Source organism: Microtus oregoni, unplaced genomic scaffold, assembly GCF_018167655.1.
Source record: "Microtus oregoni isolate MIOR12 unplaced genomic scaffold, Mior012 000006F_ref0000085, whole genome shotgun sequence".
NCBI lineage: Eukaryota > Metazoa > Chordata > Mammalia > Rodentia > Cricetidae > Microtus > Microtus oregoni.
Window position 1 is genome coordinate 46,412,833 of NW_024543065.1, and position 25,319 is coordinate 46,438,151.

Genomic DNA, 25,319 nt, shown 5'->3' on the forward strand with positions numbered 1-25,319 from the left:
GATGGAGTTGAAAAATAGATAGATAGTTATAGTTATAGTTTTCCTTAGTTACAATAAAAGATAACGTAAATATAAATATTGTAACTGTAATTCTTGCTAGAATTTTACTGTTAAAGCCCTCCTTTTTATTTAAACAGAAAAGGGGAAATGGTGTGGGAGATCCTTCTGTCTATGTGATGCTTTTCTTAGTTAATAAATAAAGAAACTGCTGGAAGGTGGTGGCACATGCCTGGTCTATAAGAGCTAGTTCCAGGACAGGCTCCAAAGCTACAAAGAAACCCCATCTTGACAAACAAAAAAAAAAGAAAGGAAGGAAGGAGGGAGGGAGGGAGGGAGGGAGGGAAGGAGGGAGAGAGGAAGGAAGGAACTGCCTTGGCCTGTTGATAGGGCAGACTTTAGGTAGGCAGGGAAGACAGAACTTAATGCTGCAAGAAAGAAGGGCAGAGTCACAGGAAGCCATGAAGCCGCTGCCACTTTGCAGATAACTTTGCTCTAAAACTTTGCTGATAGGCCACGACCTCATTGGGATGCACAGATTAATAGAAATGGGTTAAATTAAGATGTAAGCGTTAGCCAATAAGAAGTTAGAGCTAATGGGCCAAGCAGTGATTTAATTAATACAATTTCTGTGTGATGACATAAGGGCTGGGAACTAACAAGGGCCTCCCTTCTTACTACAATAACATCTATGTGTCTACTATCAAATCAATAGTCATGAGTGTTTTGTTCTGAGTGTCTCACTCTTACCTTGATCGTTCCTTTAAATACCTTTGGATCCACACAGAAACAGTGAGCTAAAATCACAGTTGGTCCTAATGGGCCCCCCTCAAGGACTAGGTCATGAATCCTTGTGGTGCAGACCTGGGGAGACACCTTCTCTGGAGCATCTCACTCTGCCTATTTTGCTGTGCCTTGTGTCTTGCCTTAGCCAGGGAGGCGTGTTCCTCTCTGGTCTCAGCAAGATGATGTAACACTTGGGGATGAAGATGCCACCCAGAAGGCCAACTGTGGAGGCCAGGATGGAGAAGATCTCTACAGCCACAGTGGACTTGCCCCGGGCACTGTGGTACAGGGGCAGGAACGCTGTCCAGACACTGTAGAAGAGCAGCATGCTGAAGGCCAGGAACTTAGTCTCGTTGAAGACATCCGGCAGGCCCCGGGCCAGAAAAGCCACAGAGAAGGTACCCCCTGCCAGGAACCCCAAGTAGCCCAGCACACAGAAGAAGATGGTGCCAGAGCCCTCCTGGCACTGGATGACAATGTGCTGGGGCTCCGAGACCATATCCCTGTCTGGGAATGGTGGGGAGGTGGCCAGCCAGACCCCACAAAGAACAACCTGCATGAAGGAAGCAATGAGGACCACTGAGGTGGAAGCCCCAGGGCTCAGGCACACCTGGATCCTGGCCCCTGGCCTGGTGACCCTGAAGGCCAGGACCACTGTGAGAGTCTTGGCCAGAACAGAGGAGACGGCCACCATGAACACCACAGCAAAGGTCGTCTGGCGCAGGAGACACGTGAGGACACTGGGGCGGCCAAGGAACAGCAAGGCACACAGGGCACAGAGGGAAAGGGAGATCAGCAGGAAGTAGCTGAGGGTTCTGTTGTTGGCCCTGACCACGGGGCTGTCCCTGTGCTTCAGGAAAACTCCCAGAACCAGGACAGCCAGACCAGCCAGGAAGAGTGCCACCAAAGCCAGCATGAATCCCAGAGGTTCCTCAAAGGCCAGGAAGATCTCTGTCCTGGGCAGGCAGCAGTCTCTGGTGTGGCTCGTGTACTGTTCCTTGGGGCACAGGAGACATCTCTTCATGTCTACGGGAGACACAGACACCATTTCTGCAACACTGTGCCAACTGCACCAGCTCGGAAGGAAGGCGCCTCAAGCACTCCCTGCCCTTACAGCCTTTCCATCAAGTCATGGATTTATGAATTATTCTTGGTGACCAGGGCTGGGATGGGTGGTATTAGAGGCAGAGGCACAAAGGAAAAAGCTGCATTTCTGTGTCTGTTTTCTGTGAGAGTTTTTGTTTCTGTCCTCAGTTTCTCATGGAACTCAGGCTGAGTGGCAGAGGGTGGATATGAACTCCTAAGCTTCCTTCCTCAACCTTTTAAGTGCTGTCACTATAGCCCTGCACCACTCTACCTTGCTTATGTGAGTGTGTATGTGTGCAGGTTTGTGTGTGCATACATGCAAGTCCATTCATATGCTTGTCAAAAACCAGACATTATCATCAGATATAATTTCTCAATCATTTCTCCTACCTTACTTTTTTTGGTTTTTCAAGAAAAGGTTTCTCTGTAGCTTTGGAGCCTGTCCTGGAAATAGCTCTTGTAGACCAGGCTGGCCTTGAACTCACAAAGATCCGCCTGCCTCTGCCTCCCGAGTACTGGAATTAAAGGCGTGGGTCACCACTGCCCAGTTTCGTACCTTACTTATTAGTCAAACCTGTTTGTATATTTGGTTGTGTATGTACATATGTGGGCTCAGGCATGCCAAGGTGTGCAAGTGAGGTCAATACAACTTTCATGAATTTGGTGCTCCCCTTCTACCATGTGGGTCCCAGACACTGACTTATGCTGTCAGGGTTGACAGTGAATACTTTAACTGATGGGCCGTGTAACCAGTCTCCACAGCTTCTTCTTTTGTAATTACTTCTTTTATTTTACTTGTTGAGTATTTTTTTCTGTTCACATGTATGGAAATTATTTGAATGCCTGGTTCCTGCAGCAGTCAGAAGATGGCATCAGATCACCTACAAATAGAAGTGCAGATGGTTGTGCGCCACCATGTGGATGTTCTTAACTATTGAACCACCTTTCCAGCCCTCTTTTACCTTAATTTTTAAGACAGGGTGTCTCACTGAACCTGGAGATCACTGAGCTGACTATACTGGAAGGCCACAATGCACAAAGATCTTCCTGCCTCTGCCCTTTGAGTGTTGAAATTAAAGGAATGTGCCACTATATCTGGTCTCTTGTGTGAGCTCTTAACTGTTCATTTTTTTGCCAGTAATCTCAGTAACTGGTCATATTGACAAATGTTTTAAGCTGAGCAGTGCCCCCAAAATTCAAAATTCATTTGATGAACTCGTATCCCTAAGCACCTCAAAATGGGATATATTTTGCCATGAGTAAAATGGAGACTATGTAATAAGGGTTAAATGTGATCCCCAGGGTAGACCCGAATTACAACTGGGCTGCAGACCTAATAAGAAGGGGGAGTTGGAGCTGGTATGTCTCCAGGTGACTCTAATCTTTGCACTTGAGGGGCAGACAGGTAAATTTATATCAGTTCAGAGGCAGACTGGTCAACTTAGTGAGTTCCAAGCCAGTCAGGGCTACATGCTGAGGCAGTGTCTATAACCAAACAACAAGCCAAAAAGAAAAAAAAGTATATAACACACACACACACACACACACACACACACACACATCAGAGCACCCAGTGAGGGAATGACTCTTTCAGGGCAAGAGCAAGGCCTCACACAACACCAGCTTGAGGATAACTTGGTTTTCCATTTCCAGCTTTCAGAATGGTAAAGGAATAACTTCTGCAGCTCAAATAGTATGGGATGTGGTGATTGGCTGACATTTGACATCTAGGATGAACATCACAAACACAGATGCATGTAGATGCAATTCCTCTTACAAGAGGTTTAAAAAGCAAGAGAAATTCATCAGTGTCACAGCAAAAACCAGGTTCTGATTACAGAACCACTGAAGTTTGTTTAAGTAGCATATGCCATCGTTCTTGATCAGGGGCCAAAGTATGTGCAGTGTTTGCTAGAGAAGAATTCACTATGCAGTCCAATTATGGTTCATGCACTCCTCTGTTGCAATGAAGCATTTCCCTACAAACAATGAAAAGACCAGTGTTCGGACTGGTATTCCACAAGAAAGCAAAGACTGTTCAATATCTCAGTGGATAAGTGTGGCGGTTTGGCTGAGAATGACCGACACAGTTTTATAGATTTGAATGTTTGGTTCCTAGTTCCAGGCTGTTGGGATGGATTGGGAGGTGTAGACTTGCTGAAAGAGGGCTGTCACTGGGAGTAGTCTTTAAAGTTCAAAATCCCATACCAGGCCAACTCTCCACCTCTCTGCCTGCCTGCTGTGTTTGAATGAGAATGTAAGCTCTCAGCTACTGCTGCAGCACTATGCCTGCCTGAATGATGCCATGTTTCCTGCCATAATGGTCCGTGAACTAAGCCCCCGAAACTATAAGTAGGCCCCCAGTTAAACGCTTTCCTTTTAGAAGCTGCCATGGTCATGGTGTCTCTTCAGAGCAGTGGGACAGTAACTAAGACGATGGAGAAATACAGGAGGCTCAAAATTCCCTTTGGTTCCTCAGATTCCAGCTCCAAATGCCCTTACCTTTTTTGTCTGCAAACTGTCCCTCGGGGCAGGGACTGCAATCAAAACAGCTTTGGGGCGCTCCCAACCTGGGCACTTGGCTGAACTCTGGAAGGCAGCTTTCACTGCAGACAGAGGTGGGCACCTAGTGACAGTGAGCATAGTGTCACCGGTGACTCTTTAGGGATACAGATGCTTAACCTCACCCTAAGAACCAGAACAGGAGAGTTCCCTCTCAGCCCACTAGATGAGAAGACAGCAAAAAACCCTCCCCCAATCAAGGCCATTGAAAAGTTCTTCAAAGGAATCCTGGAAACACATAGTATGTGTCTTTCTTTCATGCTTGAGAAATCCAAGAATGGGAAACTCATTCTCATGTGGAAAACCTTAAGGCCACCATTGATTGGAGAGGCCACCAGAACAAAGTTAGACAAAGTTGCAGAGGAGAGGACTCTTTCTTCACTGACACAGGACAGGGAGCTGAGCCATTTCTATGTACCAGACTCCACACATAGACAGAACTAACACAGCACTGTTTCTAATTTTGTTAATAAATGTCAGGGTTTGAATCTCAAATGTTTCCCAAAGTCTCATGTGTTGGACCATGAGTTCCAAAATAGTAACTTTTTTTTTTTATTGAGAAAAGGAGAAAAAAAAAAAACAAGTTTCCACCTCCTCCCAGCCTCCCATTTCCCTCCCCCTCCTCCCCCCCTACGCCCCCTCTTCCCACCCTTTTCCCCCTCCCCCCACTCCTTTCCCCCTCCCTCTCCAGTCCAAAGAGCAGTCAGGGTTTTCTGCCCTGTGGTAAGACCTAGGACCTCCCACCTCCGTCCATATCTAGGAAGGTGAACATCCAAACTGGCTGGGCTCCCACAAAGCCATCACATTACGTAGGATCAAACCCCCGTGCCATTGTCCTTTGCGTCTCATCAGCCCTCATAGTTCGCCATGTTCAGAGAGTCCAGTTTTATCCCATGCTTTTTCAGTCACAGTCCAGCTGGTCTTGGTGAGCTCTCAATAGATCAGCTCCACTGTCTCAGTGGGTGGGTGCATCCCTCGTGGTCCCGACTTCTTTGCTCATGTTCTCCCTCCTTCTGCTCCTCATTGGGACTTTGGGAGCTCAGTCCCGTGCTCCAGTGTGGGTCTCTGTCTCTATCTCCATCCATCACCAGATGAAGGTTCTATGATGATATGCAAGATATTCGTCAGTATTGCTCAAGGATAGGGTCATTTCAGGTTCCCTATTCTCAACTGCCCAAGGAACTAACTGGGGACCTCAGCTTGGGCACCTGGGAGCCCCTCTAGGGTCAGGTCTCTTGCCAACCCTAAAGTGGTTCCCTTAACTAAGAATTGTGGTTCCGTGCTCCCCTGTCCAACCTTCCTTTATCCCAATCCTCCTGCTTTCCCAAGGCCCGACCTCCTTCCCTTCTAACTTTTCTCTCCCTATCTCCCCTTACCCCCAACCCACCCCACCCCAAGATCCCAATTTTCTCCCCGGCAATTTTGTCTACTTCCCTTAGCCAAGAGGATAACTATATGTTTTTCCTTGGGTTCCCCTTCTTACTTAGCTTCTTTAGATTCACCTATTGTAGACTCCGTGACCCTTATTTATGGCTAGAAACCAATTATGAGTGAGTACAACCCATGTTCATCTTTTTGGGTCTGGGATACCTCACTCAGGATAGTGTTTTCTATTTCCATCCATTTGCATGCAAAATTCGAGAAGTCATTGTTTTTTACCGCTGAGTAGTACTCTAATGTGTAGATATTCCATACTTTCCTCATCTATTCTTCCATTGAAGGGCATCTAGGTTGTTTCCAGGTTCTGGCTATTACAAATAATACTGCTATGAACATAGTTGAACAAATGCTTTTGTCATATGATAGGGCATTTCTTGGGTATATTCCCAAGAGTGGTATTGCTGGGTCCAGGGGTAGGTTGATCCCGAATTTCCTAAGAAACCGAAACACTGACTTCCATAGTGGTTGCACAAGATTGCATTCCCACCAGAAATGGATGAGGGTACCCCTTCCTCCACAACCTCTCCAGCAAAGGTTATCGTTGGTGTTTTTGACTTTAGCCATTCTCACAGGTGTAAGATGATATCTCAAAGTTGTTTTGATTTGCATTTCCCTGATTGCTAAGGAAGTTGAGCATGACCTTAAGTGTCTTTTGGCCATTTGAACTTCTTCTGTTGAGAATTCTCTGTTCAGATCAGTGCCCCATTTTTTAATTGGGTTAATTAGCATTTTAGAGTCTAGTTTCTTGAGTTCTCTATATATTTTGGAGATCAGACCTTTGTCTGTTGCGGGGTTGGTGAAGATCTTCTCCCAGTCAGTAGGTTGCCTTTGTGTCTTAGTGACAGTGTCCTTTGCTTTGCAGAAGCTTCTTAGTTTTAATAGGTCCCATTTATTCAATGTTGCTCTTAATGTCTGTGCTTCTGGGGTTATACATAGGAAGCGATCTCCTGTGCCCATCTGATGTAGGGTATTTCCCACTTTCTCTTCTATCCTTTTCAGTGTGTTCGGGCTGATATTGAGGTCTTTAATCCATTTGGACTTGAGTTTTGTGCACGGTGAAAGATGTGGGTCTATTTTCATTCTTCTACAGGTTGACATCCAGTTGTGCCAGCACCATTTGTTGAAGATGCTTTCTTTCTTCCATTGTATACTTTTAGCTCCTTTATCAAAAATGAGGTGTTCATAGGTTTGTGGGTTAAAATCCGGGTCTTCTATACGATTCCATTGGTCGACTTCTCTGTTTTTATGCCAGTACCACACTGTTTTCATTACTGTAGCTCTGTAATAGAGTTTGAAGTCAGGGATGGTAATGCCTCCAGAAGATCCTTTATTGTATAGGATTGTTTTGGCTATCCTGGGTTTTTTGTTTTTCCATATAAAATTGATTATTGTCCTCTCCAGATCTGTGAAGAATTTTGATGGGATCTTGATGGGGATTGCATTGAATCTATAAATTGCCTTAGGTAGAATTGCCATTTTTACTATGTTGATCCTCCCAATCCAAGAGCAAGGTAGATCCATCCATTTTTTGGTATCCTCTTCAATTTCTTTCTTCAATGCCTTAAAGTTCTTGTCAAATAGATCTTTCACTTCCTTGGTTTGATTTACCCCAAGATATTTTATGCTGTTTGTGGCTATCGTGAATGGTGAAGCTTCTCTGATTTCCCTCTCTGCTTCCCTATCCTTTGTGTATAAGAGGGCGACTGATTTTTTGGAGTTGATCTTGTATCCTGCCACATTACTAAAGCTGTTTATCAGCTGTAAAAGTTCTTTGGTGGAGTTTTGGGGGTCGCTTAAGTACACTATCATATCATCTGCGAATAACGAAAGTTTAACTTCTTCCTTTCCAATTCGAATCCCCTTGATCCCACTATGTTGTCTTATTGCTATTGCTAGAACTTCAAGTACTATATTGAAGAGGTATGGAGAGAGTGGACATCCGTATCGTGTTCCTGAGTTAAGTGGGATGGCTTTGAGTTTCTCTCCGTTTAATTTGATGTTAGCTGTCGGCTTGCTATATATAGCTTTTATTATATTTAGGTATGACCCTTGTATCCCTAATTTCTCCAAGACTTTTAACATAAATGGATGTTGAATTTTGTCAAATGCTTTTTCAGCATCTAATGAGATGATCATATGGTTATTTTCCTTCAGTTTATTTATATGCTGGATTACATTGATAGATTTTCGTATGTTGAACCAGCCCTGCATCTCAGGAATGAAGCCTACTTGATCATAATGGATAATTTTCCTAATATGTTCTTGGATTCGGTTTGCCAGTATTTTGTTGAGGATTTTTGCGTCGATGTTCATGAGTGAGATTGGTCTGTAATTCTCTTTCCTGGTTGAGTCTTTGTGTGGTTTTGGTATCAGAGTAACTGTAGCTTCATAAAAGGAATTAGGTAATGACCCTTCTGTTTCTATATTGTGGAATACATTAAGGAGTATGGGTATTAGCTCTTCCTGGAAGTTCTGGTAGAATTCCGCATTGAAACCATCTGGTCCTGGGCTTTTTTTGGTAGGGAGGTTTTTGATAACAGCTTCTAATTCTTCGCGACCAACAGGTCTGTTTAGATTGTTCTCCTGGTCCTGGTGTAACTTTGGTATATGGTATTTATCTAAAAAAGTGTCCATTTCTTTTACATTTTCCAGTTTTGTGTTATACAGGCTTTTGTAATATGATCTGATGATTCTCTGAATTTCCTCTGTGTCTGTGGTTATGTCCCCCTTTTCATTTCTGATCTTATTAATTTGCGTATTCTCTCTCTGCCGTTTGATTAGTTTAGATAGGGGTTTATCAATCTTGTTGATTTTCTCCAGGAACCAGCTTTTTGTTTCATTGATTCTTTGGATTGTTTTCTGTGTTTCTATTTTGTTGATTTCAGCCCTCAGTTTGATTATTTCCAATCTTCTACTCCTCCTAGGTGAGTCTGCTTCTTTTTTTTCTAGAGCTTTCAGGTGGGCTGTTAAGTCTTCAATATGTGCTTTCTCTGTTTTCTTTAAGTGGGCACTTAGTGCGATGAACTTTCCTCTTAGGACTGCTTTCATAGTGTCCCATAAGTTCGAGTATGTTGTTTCTTTATTTTCATTGAATTCAAGGAAGACTTTAATTTCTTTCTTTATTTCTTCCTTAATCCAGGTATGGTTCAGAAGTTGACTGTTCATTTTCCATGAGTTTGTAGGCTTTCTGGGGGTAGCATTGTTGTTGAATTCTAACTTTAATCCATGGTGATCTGATAAGACACAGGTGGTTACTAATATTTTTTTGTAACTGTGTAAGTTAGCTTTGTTACCGAGTATGTGGTCAATTTTCGAGAAGGTTCCATGAGCTGCAGAGAAGAAGGTATATTCTTTCCTCTTCGGGTGGAATAATCTATAGATGTCTGTTAAGTCCATTTGCTTCATTACCTCCATTAATTCTCTAATTTCTCTGTTAGGTTTCTGTTTGATTGACCTGTCCATTGGTGAGAGAGGAGTGTTGAAGTCTCCTACTATTAGTGTGTGTGGTTTGATGTCTGCCTTGAGTTTTAGTAATGTTTCTTTTACATACGTGGGCGCTTTTATATTCGGGGCATAGATATTCAGGATTGAGACTTCATCCTGATGAATTGTTCCTGTTATGAGTATAAAATGTCCCTCTCCATCTCTTCTGATTGATTTAAGTTTGAAGTCAACTTTGTTAGAAATTAGTATGGCCACACCTGCTTGTTTCTTAGGACCATTTGCTTGATAAGCCTTTTCCCAGCCCTTTACTCTGAGTAGGTGCCTGTCTTTGTGGTTGAGGTGTGTTTCTTGTAGACAGCAGAACGTTGGATCCTGTTTTCGTATCCAATCCCTTAGCCTGTGCCTTTTTATAGGTGAGTCGAGCCCATTGACATTAAGTGATATTAATGACCAGTGGTTGTTAATTCCGGTCACTTTTTTAGTAGTAGGGTTTGTGTGTTTCCCTTCTTTGAGTTGCGCTGGTGAAAGGTCTCTAGATGACTGAGTTATTGTGGGCATTGTTGGACTCCTTGGTTAGTGATTTTCCTTCTATAATTTTCTGTAAGGCTGGATTTGTGGCTACGTATTGTTTGAATTTGTTTTTATCCTGGAAAATTTTGTTTTCTCTATTTATAGTGAACGAAAGCTTGGCTGGATATAGTAGTCTGGGCTTGCATCCATGATCTCTTAGTTTTTGCAGTACATCTATCCAGGACCTTCTGGCTTTCATGGTTTCCATAGAGAAGTCAGGTGTAAGTCTGATAGGTTTACCTTTATAAGTAACTTGGCCTTTTTCCTTTGCGGCTCTTAATATTCTTTCTTTATTCTGTGTATTTTGTGTTTTGATTATTATATGGCGAGGGGATGTTTTTTTTTTTTTTTTGATCCAGCCTATTTGGTATTCTGTATGCTTCTTGAACCTTCATAGGTACCTCTTTCTTCAGGTTGGGAAAGTTTTCTTCTATAATTTTATTAAGTATATTTTCTGTACCGTTGAGCTGCACTTCTTCTCCTTCTTCTACTCCAATTATTCTTAGGTTTGGTCTTTTTATTGTGTCCCAAATTTCCTGAATGTTTTGTAATGAGAATTTGTTGGTTTTGCTGTTTTCTTTGATCAGTGTGTTTATTTTCTCTATGGTATCTTCAGTGTCTGATAGTCTCTCTTCTATCTCTTGTAATCTGTTGTTAGTACTTGTTTCTGTCATTCCTGTTCGTTTACCCAGATTTTCCATCTCCATTCTTCCCTCGGTTTGTGCTTTCTTCATTGCTTCCATTTCATTCTTCATGTCTTGAACCGCTTCCCTAACCTGTTTGATTGCTTTTTCTTGTTTCTCTTGGTTTTCTTGCGTGTCTTTGAGCGATTTATTCATTTCCTCTACCTTTTTGTTTGTAATCTCTAATTGTTTATGGCAGTTTTTCACCTCCTGTTTAAGGTCCTCTATTATTTTCATATAGTTCACTTTTGAGTCAATTTCTTCTATTTCTTCAGGAGTAGGGTGTACAATTCTTCTTATTTCGGGATCCCTGGTTTCTGGTGGTGTCATGTTGCCTTTCAGATTGTTGGAGGAATTCTTGTATTGGCGCCTTCCCATCTCTTCCTTCAAATGGAGCCAGGAGAGGCCTGGTCTCTTGGTCCAGACTTTGCTGTGATTGACTCTCAGGGTATATCTCTTCAGTGTAGAAGCAGGAACCGTTCCCGTCCAGATGGGATTCCTCCGCAACCGTCCTGATGGGATTCCTCAGCAACTAAACAGGGCCGCCAGGAGCGCGCAGGAAGCCTGGTGCCGGAGCTGAAGGTGCCCGGCTCCCTTACAGGGGACCCTGAGGCCTGCCCGGCTGGCAGGCACTCACCGCTCTGGGTGGGTCGCCTTAGTTTAGGAGCTTAAGACTGTAGTTGAGCACTGGACCTAGCATACAGCGGGGCAGGGTTGGGGAGGGGTGCTGGGGGTGCTGGGTCGTGCGAAAGAAAGACAGCCCTGCAGAAGGAGCTGGGGGAGGGGGTTTGTGCTCTCTTCCGGGACAGTCCGCCCGCCCCTGGGTAGCACACACTCACCGGTCCTGATGGGATTCCTCAGCAACTAAACAGGGCCGCCGGTAGCCCAATGATCCAGGGCCAACAGGATGAATGGAGCGGGGGGGGGGGGGGGGGGGGGGGGGGGGGGGGGGGGGGTGGTATCCAGGAGCGCGCAGGAAGCCTGGTGCCGGAGCTGAAGGTGCCCGGCTCCCTTACAGGGGACCCTGAGGCCTGCCCGGCTGGCAGGCACTCACCGATCTGGGTGGGTCGCCTTAGTTTAGGAGCTTAAGACTGTAGTTGAGCACTGGTCCTAGCATACAGCGGGGCAGGGTTGGGGAGGGGTGCTGGGTCGTGCACCAAAATAGTAACTTTTTGAAAAATGATTGGATATTGATGCCTCTGGCCTCAATATCCACTCAAAGCAATGGATTCATCTGGCCTCAATATCCACTCAAAGCAATAGATTCATCTGAACTTGGACCTCTCAAGTCATGAGACAATAAAAACTCTTCTTCACTTCAAACTCTTTCTCAAGTATTTGTCATGGTGGGTGAAATAAACTAACACAGTAAGTAAAGTGAATCTGTTGAGACCACGTTCCACGTGGTCCATGGGAAGGTATTTAACTTAGTGTGTCACTATCAGTGTATTACTTATTTCAATGAACTCATAACTTGAAGAATTATTATAGATTGTGGAAATGAGAAGTGGGACCTAGATGACCAAAGTGGGTCACTACGAGTATGCACTGGTAAGATGTAAATTGTTAACCTATCTACTTCCCCACCTCCTCAAATGCTGGAAGCCACGAAATGAGCAACCTCTTCCACCATACATGCCTGCTGCCATGTATGGCACACTGCCTCAACCACACACACTCAAAGCAATGGATTCATCTGAACTTGGACCTCTCAAGTCTTGAGACAATAAAAACTCTTCTTCACTTCAAACTCTTTCTCAAGTATTTGTCATGGTGGGTGAAATAAACTAACACAGTAAGTAAAGTGAATCTGTTGAGACCACGTTCCATGTGGTCCATGGGAAGGTATTAACTTAGTGTGTCACTATCTTCCTCTTCTCAGAGCAGGTCCTGAACACAGACACTGAAAATACTCCCAAGTGAGCATCAACTACAAATTCTCATTCTATTTGTGAGTCTGGTGTGTTCTTTTTTTCCTACATTTTCATATGTGTCAGTGGTGTAAATATGTATACATACATTTGTACATCTATGTGGACTCATGTTCACGTATGGACAAGCACATGTGGAGGCCCAAGGTTAATGCTGGAAATCATCCTCAATTGCTTTTCCACTATGTTCATTGAGGCAGAGGCTCAAAGGAAAACCCAGAGTTCACTGATACGGCTAGTCTTACTCATCAGGTTTCTGTGGGCATCTCCTTGTTTCCATCCTCCAGAGATGAAATTACAGGTGAGACCCACTGCCCACTCAGCATGTACAAGTGTTCTGGACATCCAAAGTCTGGTTCTTGAACTTGCATAAAACACTTTGACCACTGAGCCATCTCCCAACCCCATCTTTTATATTTTCCTTTTTGCTCGTGAATCAATATCATTCAGAGAAAGATTTCTAATGAGGTAAACAACATAGCCAGTTATATTTGACTGGCCCCATCTAGGCTACATCCACCTTATGCACAAGTAGAATTTTCCCTGTGACTTTAACACACTCAAGACAAGACTCCTCTCTGCATTCAGGCAACTCACTTGGAGATCCTGCATCAAATGGACCATCATTTTGTTCCCTGAAGAGACTTGAGGGTCTATCATGCCTACATGGACCAAATGAAAAACACCCTCGAGAGTCTTCTGTCCCTGGAAAATCTCAAATTTTGTCACCAAGTCTCCATTGTCATCAAACATAATCTTGCTTCCATCAGGAGTCTTAAAGTGTACCTTCCTGAGGGCACAAAGCAGCTGAGGAAAGAAGGGAGACACTGTAGACTGGCCAGGACAAATCAGGGGTTTTATCCAAATTACCACATGCCAATGGCCTCTGAAGTGACTGAGTGCCACTTCAATTGAGGACTGGACCCATTAGGCATAAGGGATATCAAGTATCTATGATATTTTCAGCCTAACAAACATGTTCTAGCTTTAAAAAAGTAATAATTCATAATAATTAATACAGATCATTTTAACATAGTACACTGTGTGCATGTGCGTGTGTGTGTGGATCACTCATATTGTGGAATTAGAGAACAACCCCCAGGAATGTTCTCTCCTTCTGCTGCCATATGGGACTCAGGAATCCAACTTATGCTTGGGGACAAATCTTTAACCCATTGAGCCATCTCAGCAGCCTTAAAATTAAACCCAAAAACATGACAATGTAGTTCCAGCTCTAGGATCTCATTTGGTTGTACACTATTGTCCTCTGTCTTCCCTTCACACTCAGGAGCCTGGCCCCAGCCCACCTAGACTGTCCAGTGACTCTAACCAGTCTTCCACAATCCATCAGTCCACCCATGTGGCTCTTCTGTTTGTCTCCATTCTAGGGTCCTGACATGCTGTCCCTGCCACCCGCAATGCTATCCCTTCTTCCCATGATGACATTTCTCATTCTCTTGTCTGAGAATGTTCCAGGCTTTCACTTCCCTTCACTCACTCCTTACTCATTCATCTACTTTACATCTTCATTAAGAACACACAGACATTTTGACACCCACATTTTAATCTTGTGACAAGATCTTCTTTTGTATCCAGGTTGGCCTTAATATATATTAAGGATTATATAGCTACAACCTGTCCATTTGATAGGCATGGCCAACAAAGTCTAGTCTCCTATATTTTTTAATCTGTCACCCTCAAACAAAAAGCCATTTATTAGTGTCTATCTGATTACAACCATATATACCTTCACAGGCACACAGTACAGACTCAGGTCGTTTGAGTGAAGGTGATGAAAATACACCCATTCCTTGTCCACCACTCTCACCAGTTACCTCACCATGGAATAACCTGTTTTCAGAGGGCCCCCTTACAGATCTTGGCCTATGCTATTTTGAATGGATTTGAGAAGATAGATAGATAGATAGATAGATAGACGATAGATAGATAGATAGATAGATAGATAGATAGATAGATAGATAGATAGATAATAGATAGAGAGATGATTGATAGAGAGATAGATAGATGATAGATAGATAGATAGATAACTGACAGATAGATAGATAGATAGATAGATAGATAGATAGATAGATAGATGATAGATAGATAGATAGATGATAGATAGATAAATATATGATAGAGAGATAAATATATGATAGATAGATAGATAGATAGATAGATAGATAGATAGATAGATAGATAGATAGGCAGGCACACAGACAAAGAAATGACTGGGGAAAAATGACAAAAATGCATTATATACATGTATGAATTATCAAATAATACTTTAAAAAGAAAAATAAGTAAGGGATTAGAAGATGGCCCAGTAATTAAAGCACTGGTCATAAAAGCTTGAGAATTCACAAAACCCACATAAATGTCAGGTGGATGTGGCAGCCAATTCTAATTACAATCTCAGAAAGTGGAGACAGGAGATTCCCAGAACAATCTGGCTAGCAAGACTAGTCACATCAATAAGTTCTGCGGTTGAGTGACAGATCCTACCCCAAAGAATAAAAGAGTGATTGAAAAGTTATTTCTCATCATCCTCAGACCTTTCTACATGTATGTACATACACATGAGTGCACACCCCACCACATGTGCCCACATGCATGTACAATACACCAAAAAAATAAAAAAATGGCATTTGATAATGTTTGAAACCCTGATTTGCAGCATGTCTATGCTAAAAGCCATCCACTAAAAATCTATTTACTGTTATCTGAAATATTAATTTTACTAGGTATCCTGTATTTGCTAAGGCAAGCAACCCCGAGGGACTGGACTCTTCTGGGATCCCACACACAGCACGGATTCCTTGGCCACTGTTCCTTCTAAGATGCCTCTCAGTGGTAAGCATGTGACATCCTTGCTGAAGCATATAGTCAGCTTTTCTACAGCCTTGTCAGAGCCAATGTCCTCTTCCCCAACCATCCACAGTCACCCACTGCACACGTCTCTCTGACCTGCCAGGGCTGGAAGTCCTGGGAATCTGTACTTTTCCCATCCTGCTGTCCACTGGTTATCACGTCGTGCAGGGCATGGGCAATGCTGTAGACAGCTGTGTAAGCTGCATCAATTTTACTCACTTCTGGGAAAGAATACTGCTGGTTTACCAGACTCTCATTCCCTGAGCACAGCTAGACATCCTCTGTCACTGTGCTGCTCTGGTGGGGCCATGTGCAATCAAAGGTGAACCCCCAAAACTTCTTTATAAACTTGTATTCTGGGGTCTGGCTGGGGCATAAGTTAGCAAGGAATCCTGGGAAACCAGTAGCACTGCTGCTGTGATACAGAAGGCCAAATGTGCCGTGCAATACCTGGAATAGACAGGGCAAGTGACATGTGCATAGTGTCCTTGCTGACCCAGACCTGGCCTGAAACAGGAACACCCAGTAACCTATACAGAAAAAGCTGGAAATTTGCATTGCTTAGAAAAACCAGAACAACCCTGGCTGTGCATTTTTGCATCTTCATAGGACAGGGGAAAACCCATCTGGCAGAAAAAAATTAACAAATGTCAGACATACAAAGAGACTGGAATTTACTTAAATTTAGAGAATTCAAATTGAAAGAAAATATTCATTCACACTTTACGTTAACATACACATTGTATAGATAGATAGATAGATAGATAGATAGATAGATAGATAGATACTTGAGAAAGGGTCTCAACTAGCAAAACCTCATCCCAATCTCACTATATAGCTAACAATAATATGGCACACTGAATCCTCCTGTCTCCACCTCCTGTCTGCTGTATTACAACAGCACTAGAGTTTAGACCGAGGGCCTTGGGTTTGCTAGGCAAGTGCTCTAGAAACAGAGCCACATCCCAGTGCCTGCAGGGACGATTATGGTTTGAATATAAGATGCTACCAGAAAGTCTACACGTCCACTTGGTTTCCAGAAGATGAGCTCTGATCTGATCAAGTGGAGTCATAGTGGTGGCATTTTATAGACCCCATGGAAAGTAGGTTGGAGGAATCAGATCTCTGGAGCTGTGCCCTGGTGACTCTGTCTCTCTCCTCCTGACCACTGAAGTGTCTGTCCCTCCGCACATTTCTGCCATGAAGCTCTGTGTTAGCACAGGCACAGAAACAGAGACATCTGATGACCCGGGTGTGAAACTGCAGAAATTCAACCAAAAGAAATCTTTCTTCTCTTAAGCAGTTTCTCTCAGGCATGTCTGTCACAGCAAGGAAAGTCTAATAAGCATCTTAGTGATTGAATAAATGGTTCAGCAGAGTTGTCAATTGATCCAGCAATCTTATCTACATTGCTAAAATAATCGAAAGTATAGGAACATAAAAAACCCTTTACTCAAATATTCATAGAAGCACTATGCATGAGAGCCCCAAAGAGGCAGCAGCCGTCGTAGTGACTGCTCACTGGTGTGGGAGAAACACGTGACAAGAAGCGACTTTAGCGAGGAAGAATTGATTTAGGCTCACGGTTGGGAAAATACAACCCATGGGGTGGTGTACACATGGCAGCAGATGGCAGCTTATTGATAAGTTGTTTGGGGGGGGGGTTGGGTCATTTGTTTGTTTTTGTTCTTTGGGGTAGAGAGAGAGAGAGAGAAAGAGAGAGAAAGAGCTGAAAAGATGCCTCCACAGGTAAAGGTGTTTGCCTCCAAGCCTGGAAACCTAAGTTTAATCCCCAGAACCTACATGGTAGAAGAAAAGAACTGACACCCAAAAGTTGTCTTGGACTTCCACATAGGCACCATGGCACTGGTGTTGAGTGCACACACACACGCGCGCACACACACACACACACAAATAATGATAGTATTAAGGGGCTGGAGAGATGGCAGTGGTTAACAGTGTTGCTACTCTTTCAGAGGACCTGGGTTCAATTCCCAGCACACTCATGGCAGCTACAAACAATCTATAACTCCAGTTCTAGGGAATCCAAGGCCCTCTTCTGACTTCCATGGGCACCGGGCACACATATTTTTATACATGAAGGCAAAATACTCATACTCATAAAAAAATAAGTAAATCTTTGTCTTAGAGTTTCTCTTGCTGTGAAGAGACACCATGACCACAGCAACTCTCAGAAAGGAAAATATTTAATTGGGTAGCTTACAGTTACACAGGTTTAGTCCATTATCATCATGCCAGGACATGACAGAATGTAGGCATACATACATGTTTCTGGAATAGGAGCTGAGAAGTCTACATCTTGACCTGAGTGAAACAGGAAGTCCACTGTCCACACTGGGAGTAACTCAACCATAGAAGACATCAAAGCCCATTTCTACAGTGACAAATTTCCTCCAACAAGGCCACATTTTTTAATAATGCCACTCCATTTGGGAGCATTTTCTTTCAAACCACAAAAAAAATCATTAAAATATATTTTTAATAAAATAAATTCTCAGTTACCTCCTCAATGCAGAGGGATGCTAGTTCTCTCTAAACTATCTTTATCTGTATATAAAGGGGAACCATGTTGGACATGGAGAATACTTGCAGGGACCCTGGCTCCACAGCAGAGCTGCTCATGCCTGTGGCCATCACCATCAGTTTCTCTATCATCATTAAGGGACTGCACTACATTCATGAAGGAAGAAGGCTTGAGTAACTCACCTGGGGAAACTTGTACAGCCCCAGAAGTCTGGCCATGGAGACAGACAGGGATGACCGTGTGTCCCCAACCAGAGCAGCCTGAGGAGAGCCATGCTGGCAGGTATAGTTGGGGATGGGCTCCTCCTGCCTTGAGAGAAAGCTCATTGTCTCATGGAGGGCTCCATGCACTGAGTCCCCAGAGTTTCGAATGGAGAAGCCCAGAGTCAAATTGGGCAACAAGTGAGCACTCCTATTAATCTCCTTGATAGCAAAGATGAAACTCTGGGCCACGCAGTAGCCCCACTTGGAAACGCTGAGGGAAAGAGAAGCCCACATTTATCCCTCATGATGGGGTAAACTGAACACGAATAAACACAGGGACTCGAGAGATACAGGTAGAACAACATCTCCACAAGTATTTCTACATAGATGTGCAGAGGAGCACAGTTCAGGATACTCAAAGGGGAGCCAGAGGGAATGTGGTGCCAGTAATCAGAGGGGACAGTTTCAGAAGACAGAATGGATAACTGAAGATCTATTGAATTAGCTGGGTGTGGTGGCACACTTGTTTAATAGTTTAATAGCTCTCTGGAGGTAGAGCAGATGGATCTTTGTGAAGTGGAGATCAGCATGGATTATAGAGCTAGATCCAGGTATCAGGCACTACATAGAGAGACCATGTCTCATGTAAACAAAGAAAAAAATCTATTGCATAGTACACTTGGTTAGAATTAATAGTAACTAACATCTACTTCAGAATTGTTGAAAGAAGGGCCAGAAGTCGGGGAGAAGAAATATGAAATGCTGGTTCAAGAAATAGTTCAGACACTGCAGACATGATCTCATGGCAGCTCCAGATATCTGCACTGGGCCTGTACAAGTTGTGTGTTCATGTATGTATGTGGTGTGTCTGTATACCCACACATGCTACAATACATAGAGGTCGGGAAACAACTTTGTGAGTCAATTCTCTCCTTCCACCTTTATGTGGGTTCCAGGCAGGGCCAGGTCATCCATCAGGCTTACATGCCAAGCACTTTTTCCATAAGGCAACTCACTGGCCCCTCTTCACCTTATTTTTTGAGACAGATTATCTAACTGAACCTGGACCCTCATCCATTCAGATAGATTCAGTGGCCAGTGACCTTTAGGGATCTGCCTGTCTCTCTGTTCCTAACCAGGGTTACAGATGCTCAACATGCCAGGCTTTCACATGGGTTCTAGGAATCAAACTTGGATCTTCATGCATGCACAGCAGACACTTCACCAACTCAGACATTTCCTCAGACCCTAAGACCTTAACTTTCAGATTCTCCTCTCTCTGCCTCCCATGGTAGATTTTAAACTTCACATCACCAAAAAATAAGTATGCAAAATGATCAATTTGTTGGCAAGCTTAATTAACCATTCTTTAATACACTTATTAAAATTCAGCTTTGTACCCAATTCATACATACAATTGTTACTCATTGACTTAAAAAATAATATGGGATCCTGATGTGGGATTCCCCTCTGTATGCTGTAAGTATGTTTTATTACCATTGACTAATAAACAATCTGTTTGGGGCATATGGTAGCACAGAATAGGGCAAGGTGGGAATTCCAAGCAGATAGAAGGAAAAAGAAGGCAGAGTAAGGGAGATGCCATGTAGCCACCCAAGGAAACAGATGCCTGGGAATCTTATTAGTAAACCATGAGCCTCGTGGTAAAATATAAAATAATAGGAATAGGTTAATTTAAGATATAAGAGCTAGCTAGCAATATGCTTAAATGATTGGCCAAGCAGTGTTGTAATTAATACAGTTTCTGTGTGATTATTAAGCAGTTTCCACCTATCCTAGCACTTACGTTGTGGAGGCAGGAAAATAGTGACTTCTAGGCTAGCCTCATCTACACAGTAAGATGCTCTCTCAAAAAGAAAAAAGAAAAGAAATCTCAAGAACAAGCCAGTGCGGCCAGTATGGTGGCTCATGCATGTAGTCCCAGGTTTGGGGCTAACCTGACCTACACAAGAAGTTCCAGGCTAGTCGGAGCACAAAGTGAAATACTGTCTCTAAAAACTACCCACTTAAAGTGACAGTAAATGTGAAAATGCAGTAATGAAAACCTCTTGCATTTGTGGCCGAGGATAAAATGATTGTAGTTACCTTAGAAAAAACTCTTAATTGTTTTGACTCAAATCTCTTTCTGTAGCCTAATCTTGACTGAAACTATCAGTTTCCTGCGTGCTAGGAGTACAGTCATATGACTTATGCTCATCCAATTTAAAAAATAAAGCTAAATACAAACATTTTTTTAAAAAATAAGATCCAAAAAGGCTATTGGAACTACTGTGTGGAACAGTACATTAGAAAGGCTAGGACAAGAATGGGCAAAGGGGGTTTGTGTTTATGGCTCAGTTCATAAGTGTGGCCTGCAGCACCTCATAAACTGAGTTTGGGGCACTTTCCTATCATTCCAGCACCCAGGAGGTGGAGGCAAAAGGATCAGAAATTCATGGTGATATTTGGCTACCGAGTAAACTGGAGGCTACATGAGATGCCTGGAAAAAATTACAAGCCAAAGGAATACAGTAGCTGGCGACAGTGGTGCATACCTTTACTCCCAGTACTCCAGTGGTAGAGGCGGTGGATCTCTGAGTTGGAGGTCAGTCATGTCTACAGAGAGAATTCCAAGACAGTCAGGGCTACACAGAAAAACCCTGCTGCAAAAAAAAGAAATACAGTAGAGAGGAATCACAGGGCTGATAAATGAATAAAAATCTATTATTTACATATGAATTCATTCAACAAACACATCTACCTAGACACTATTTTAAGAACCAAGGATATACAGAAGAATCAAGAAGCCCCACCTGGCCTGTGGAAGGCAAACATTACACCCAGTACAAGAGCACCCATAGTTCAGACCAATACAAACAACAAGGACAGACAGACAGAGGTCATGTAAAAGAAGAGCAACAGAGCTACTGCATGAATACACAGAGGTGGCCACGTAGCTGGGACTCTGAGAATCAACCCCTATCCAAGGCTCACACAACCTTGTAAGGCTGCTTCTGGGTTTCAGAGACTCCCATTCCACATCCAGCACTTACTCTGAAGCCAGCAGTCCAGATGGTGGGGCAGTGAAGTCAGACAAGGTACCATTAGAAAAGTGAAGAATGGAGAAGCTGCCCCCCACTATTATATCTCCAGGACGGTCAAAGTGATGCCTCTGCCTCGGCAAAAGCCAGGCTCTTGGTCCAGAAAGAGCAGACACAGAAACACAGACAAAGAGAACAGGAAAGAGAATACACAGCCACATGCCTGCTGGGTACCAGACAGGACAGCCCCATATGGGGCAGTGACTTGCAGTGCAGGGGGATTTTATCTGGGAAAATGCTCTAGCTCAAGGACCTGAGGCTAAGATCACACTGGGAACTCTAGGCCCGCAGGCTGTGGAGAGAATACTGATGAGAGGTGGTGGAGGTGGGTGGCACTAAATCCTACACCATTGAAAGTTTCATTACCATCTCCTGAGGCTTCCTAGCCTCTCTGCATCCAAAGTCACAGTTCTGGCCAGCATCTGTAGACTACAGAAGAACGACAATGAGTCTAAATGTCCCTTGAGGGACTTTCAAACCCAGGAGAAGTTGCTCCCATGGTGCTCAGTGTACTGTTTTGTAGAGAGGACCCAGGTGGGTACAGGAAGCAAATAGCCCATGACTCCCATGAGCCTCACTGGCAGCATCTGGAGATAGGTGTCCCCAAAGCCTCACCAGGCCCAGGGCTAGTCCTCTTGCCTCAAGCCACCAAGCAGAGGGTCAGGCAGGAAGGCGCCTCTTCATCATCAGGAGGCAGCCCTTGATGGAGTGGTATGTTTCTGTGGTCAAGGCAATGGGTCCATGCAGCAGAGGGAAGCTGAGTTGTGAGCAGTTTCCCAGCATGGAAAAAGTTCAGCAGCCCTCAATACCTAAAGGACGGTGTTCAACATTGCCCGTCAGCAAGGTCAAGGTCATTTAAATTAAAACCTTGGTGAGTTCATGTCATGTGACTCTTCCTGGGGAGGTGGGAACACATATATCTACTTATCCACACAGAGCACTATGACAACAAAGACATTCAAGTACAGTTTGGAAACAGTGTGTTTATTGCCTTTCCTCACAGAGGCATGGGCAGCTCTTGACCAGCTGCATCACTGACAAAGCACGGGTGCTAGTTCATGAATGCTGCCTTCCCTGAGCACTTTCCTCAGCCTGAAGGCACTGCCACTAAAGCCTTCCTGTTGCCCCACCAACTGCTTACTTTTTAGATCAGCTTCAAGGAGTCTAACACATCTTAGAACTTTCTGAACTTCTTGAGACACAGGTATAGGCCTTCCCACAGTTTTTAAATTAGTTTCCTGATTTTTATGATCCTCACTCTGTACACAGAAGAGAATGCTTTAATTCAGAAGAAATAGCTACCTGACAGAGATACCCTTTTAGAACCAGTAAGAAAACTGTTTTTTAACTTCAAAGGAGTCTCAATAAGGATGCAAAGAAGAGATGCCTCCACAGGTATTGCCATGCAAGCATGAGGGCCTGAATTCAGATCCCAAGTAAATGCAGGGAGGAGATTTCCAGAGCAAGCTGGCTAGGTAAGACTTGCCGTACCAGTGAACTCTGGGCTTGATTGAGAGAGCCCATCTCAATGAATAGAAATGACAAGCAATCCAGGGAACAACCCAGAAAGATTCCCAACATCTAGTTCTCCATCTATGCACACCTACACACATGTGCACCCCTACACACACACAACACAGACATATATGCATGGAAATGGAAAAGATCCAAAAAAATGATGTGGCGAAGTTAGCCCTTAAACTTTTTTGAGACAGAGTCTCACAATGTAACACATGCTAGCCTTGAACTCTGCAAACTGAGAGTAGTGTCCTGGCCATTCTTGATAAACAACAGGTATGAACTGAGTTAACCTTTAGGAGACAAAGATACGTGACCTCTGGGTTAGGCACTGTCTCTTGCTACGGGAAACTGGTACCATCCAAAGGGGAGGTATGGGGCTCCAGTATACACTGCCTGGAGGTACCAGGACAGACAGTGGACAAGTACAAACACCATCTAACTAATGAGCTCTGATAGTGGAGGTTGTAAAGTATGGCAGTCTGTATCTGAGTTTTACCTTGAGATAGTGTGAAAAACTTTCTTCTGTCTTCTAAGTTCCCAGCTAAGAACCAATTAATTCTAATTTATTAACCTTCTGGTGTTACTAGCAGTCCCTTTTCTGACTAATTGCTAAAGACACCTGTTTTCTTGCAATTAGTGACTTTCACTGTAATCTACTCTGAAACATATTTCATGATAGCTGCCTAGTTACCCATTGACATTAGAACTCACTCCCCTCCTTAGGGTCTACGTTGACTAACCTATGGGTTAGGGTAACATTGTAAAAATTCCTTTGTTCAGACTTAATGCTTGGTGCCCTAACTATAAAAGGGGGGTTCAGAAACTAGCCTTTTAGCTGATAAGCTTCTGTGCCCGTGGTGTTTTTATTATTATTTTTTTTATTTTTAAGTTTATTTCTGGTTTCCCTGGAATCTGGTTTCTGGAATAAAGTTTGCTTCTGGTTTATCAGACTTTGGTGGTCTGTCCCCATCTTTGCACGATCCCCCTGGACCCAACAGCGGTTGCTGCACCAGCGCAGCTAGAGCCAAATCGAAGCAAAGGACATCAGGATTAATGGAACACGCACTTTGGATGTTGCAGAATCTGAAGCCTTTATTGTACATCACCAGCGGGGGGGTTATACCTAACCCAGACAGGTGAGCCAATAGGTTGGAGACCTCATCACCTGGATCCTTGGGTTAGGGCCTCAGGAAGCAGGGTTGGTAAACAACTCTGAGAGCACAGAACTTGCAAGTTTCTCAGAAACCCAGAACAACAAGGGCAAGAAACGTCACCAACAAGGGAAGTGAGTAGGAAGGCCAGGATTCCATTAGGTCCCAACATCAGGTCAGCTCTGACCCTCACCAGCTGCCCAGAGGAGGAAGATAAAGAAAAGGAAGAAAGAAAAGCCATGCTATTTGACATGTTAGGCATGGGGCTCAGCCACAATGACAAACAATCACCCACATGATGGAACAGGGGAGCTTTAGAGAGAAAGTGAAGCCCAAAATATTAGGGAAAGCACCTTAGAAGAGAGACAGAGAAAAGAAAATGGAAAGTTATGCATTTCTGAGTCCTGAAGTTTCTGTACTGGCTGCCCAATGGGTTAGGAATTCAGGAGGGGAAGGGTAGAAGCAAAATTATACCTTTAGCTTATTAAAGGTATAATTATTCCTCTTATCTTTTTGGCGTGACTTAAGGCAAACAAACCTGGTCCTATGTACAGGTGATTGACTAACACAACTACATATCTGGATTCTGTGTTTGGGATAAATTGAAATATTACATCTTCACCCATGCCAGAGAAATATCTTCCCTAGTGTGTCTCCACAGAGCCCTGATCAAGGCTACTATAACTTCATGCCATCACATATTCAGATGCAGAACACAGAGCTACAGGACTTAATGTTTGCCCGTCTGAGTTTCAGTCATACCTTGGTGTCTCTCTGTCTCTCTCTCCTTCCCTCCCCCCTCCTTCTTTCTCTTCCCCTCCGTCTATCCCTCCTCCCTGAGAGAGTCTCACTAAATAGCCTCGGCTGGCCTAAAACTCACAGGCATCCACCTGCCAAGTGCTGGGAGTAAAGGTGTGTGCCACCATCAAGGCCCCATCTCTCCTTTCTATGTCTCCATTTCCTCTTTTTAAAAGGGAAATCTTTGTTGTGTTACTGTATTTAGTAAGTAGGAAGCTTGATCTTTGCTTTTTAGGTGGCTCACAGCTAAAGGTTTGCCTCGAATCTCAGAGGATACTTGATGGAGGAAGGTCATTGGTTAAGTAATAAAGAAACTGCTTGGCCTCATAGGTTAAAACATAGGTGGGAGGAGTAAACAGAACAGAATGCTGGGAGGAAGAGGAAGTGAGCTCAGATGCTGCTGCTGCTGCTCCCTGGAGCAGACACGATGAAACTCCAACCCAGGATGGACATAGGCTAGAATTTTCCTGGTAAGCGCACCTTGGGGTGCTACACACATTATTAGAAATGGGCTAGTCCAGGTGCGAGAGTTAGCAGAGAAGAGGCTAGATATAATGGGCCAAGCAGTGTTTAAAAGAATACAGTTTGTGTGTTGTTATTTTGGAGCATAAGATAGCCAGACGGCCAAGC

The 25,319-nt window shown here is 43.6% G+C and overlaps 1 protein-coding gene across 1 annotated transcript; it reads right to left on the minus strand.

The window, feature by feature from the left end:
* Positions 1–833: 833 nt before the first annotated feature.
* Positions 834–21,380, minus strand: LOC121449899 (vomeronasal type-2 receptor 26-like). Its single transcript, XM_041654561.1, is given in 8 exon segments — positions 834–919; positions 922–1,809; positions 4,372–4,495; positions 13,097–13,306; positions 15,467–15,812; positions 15,814–15,996; positions 18,075–18,389; positions 21,172–21,380. Coding segments are annotated over 8 exon segments (2,361 nt in total).
* Between the last annotated feature and the right edge of the window lie 3,939 nt (positions 21,381–25,319).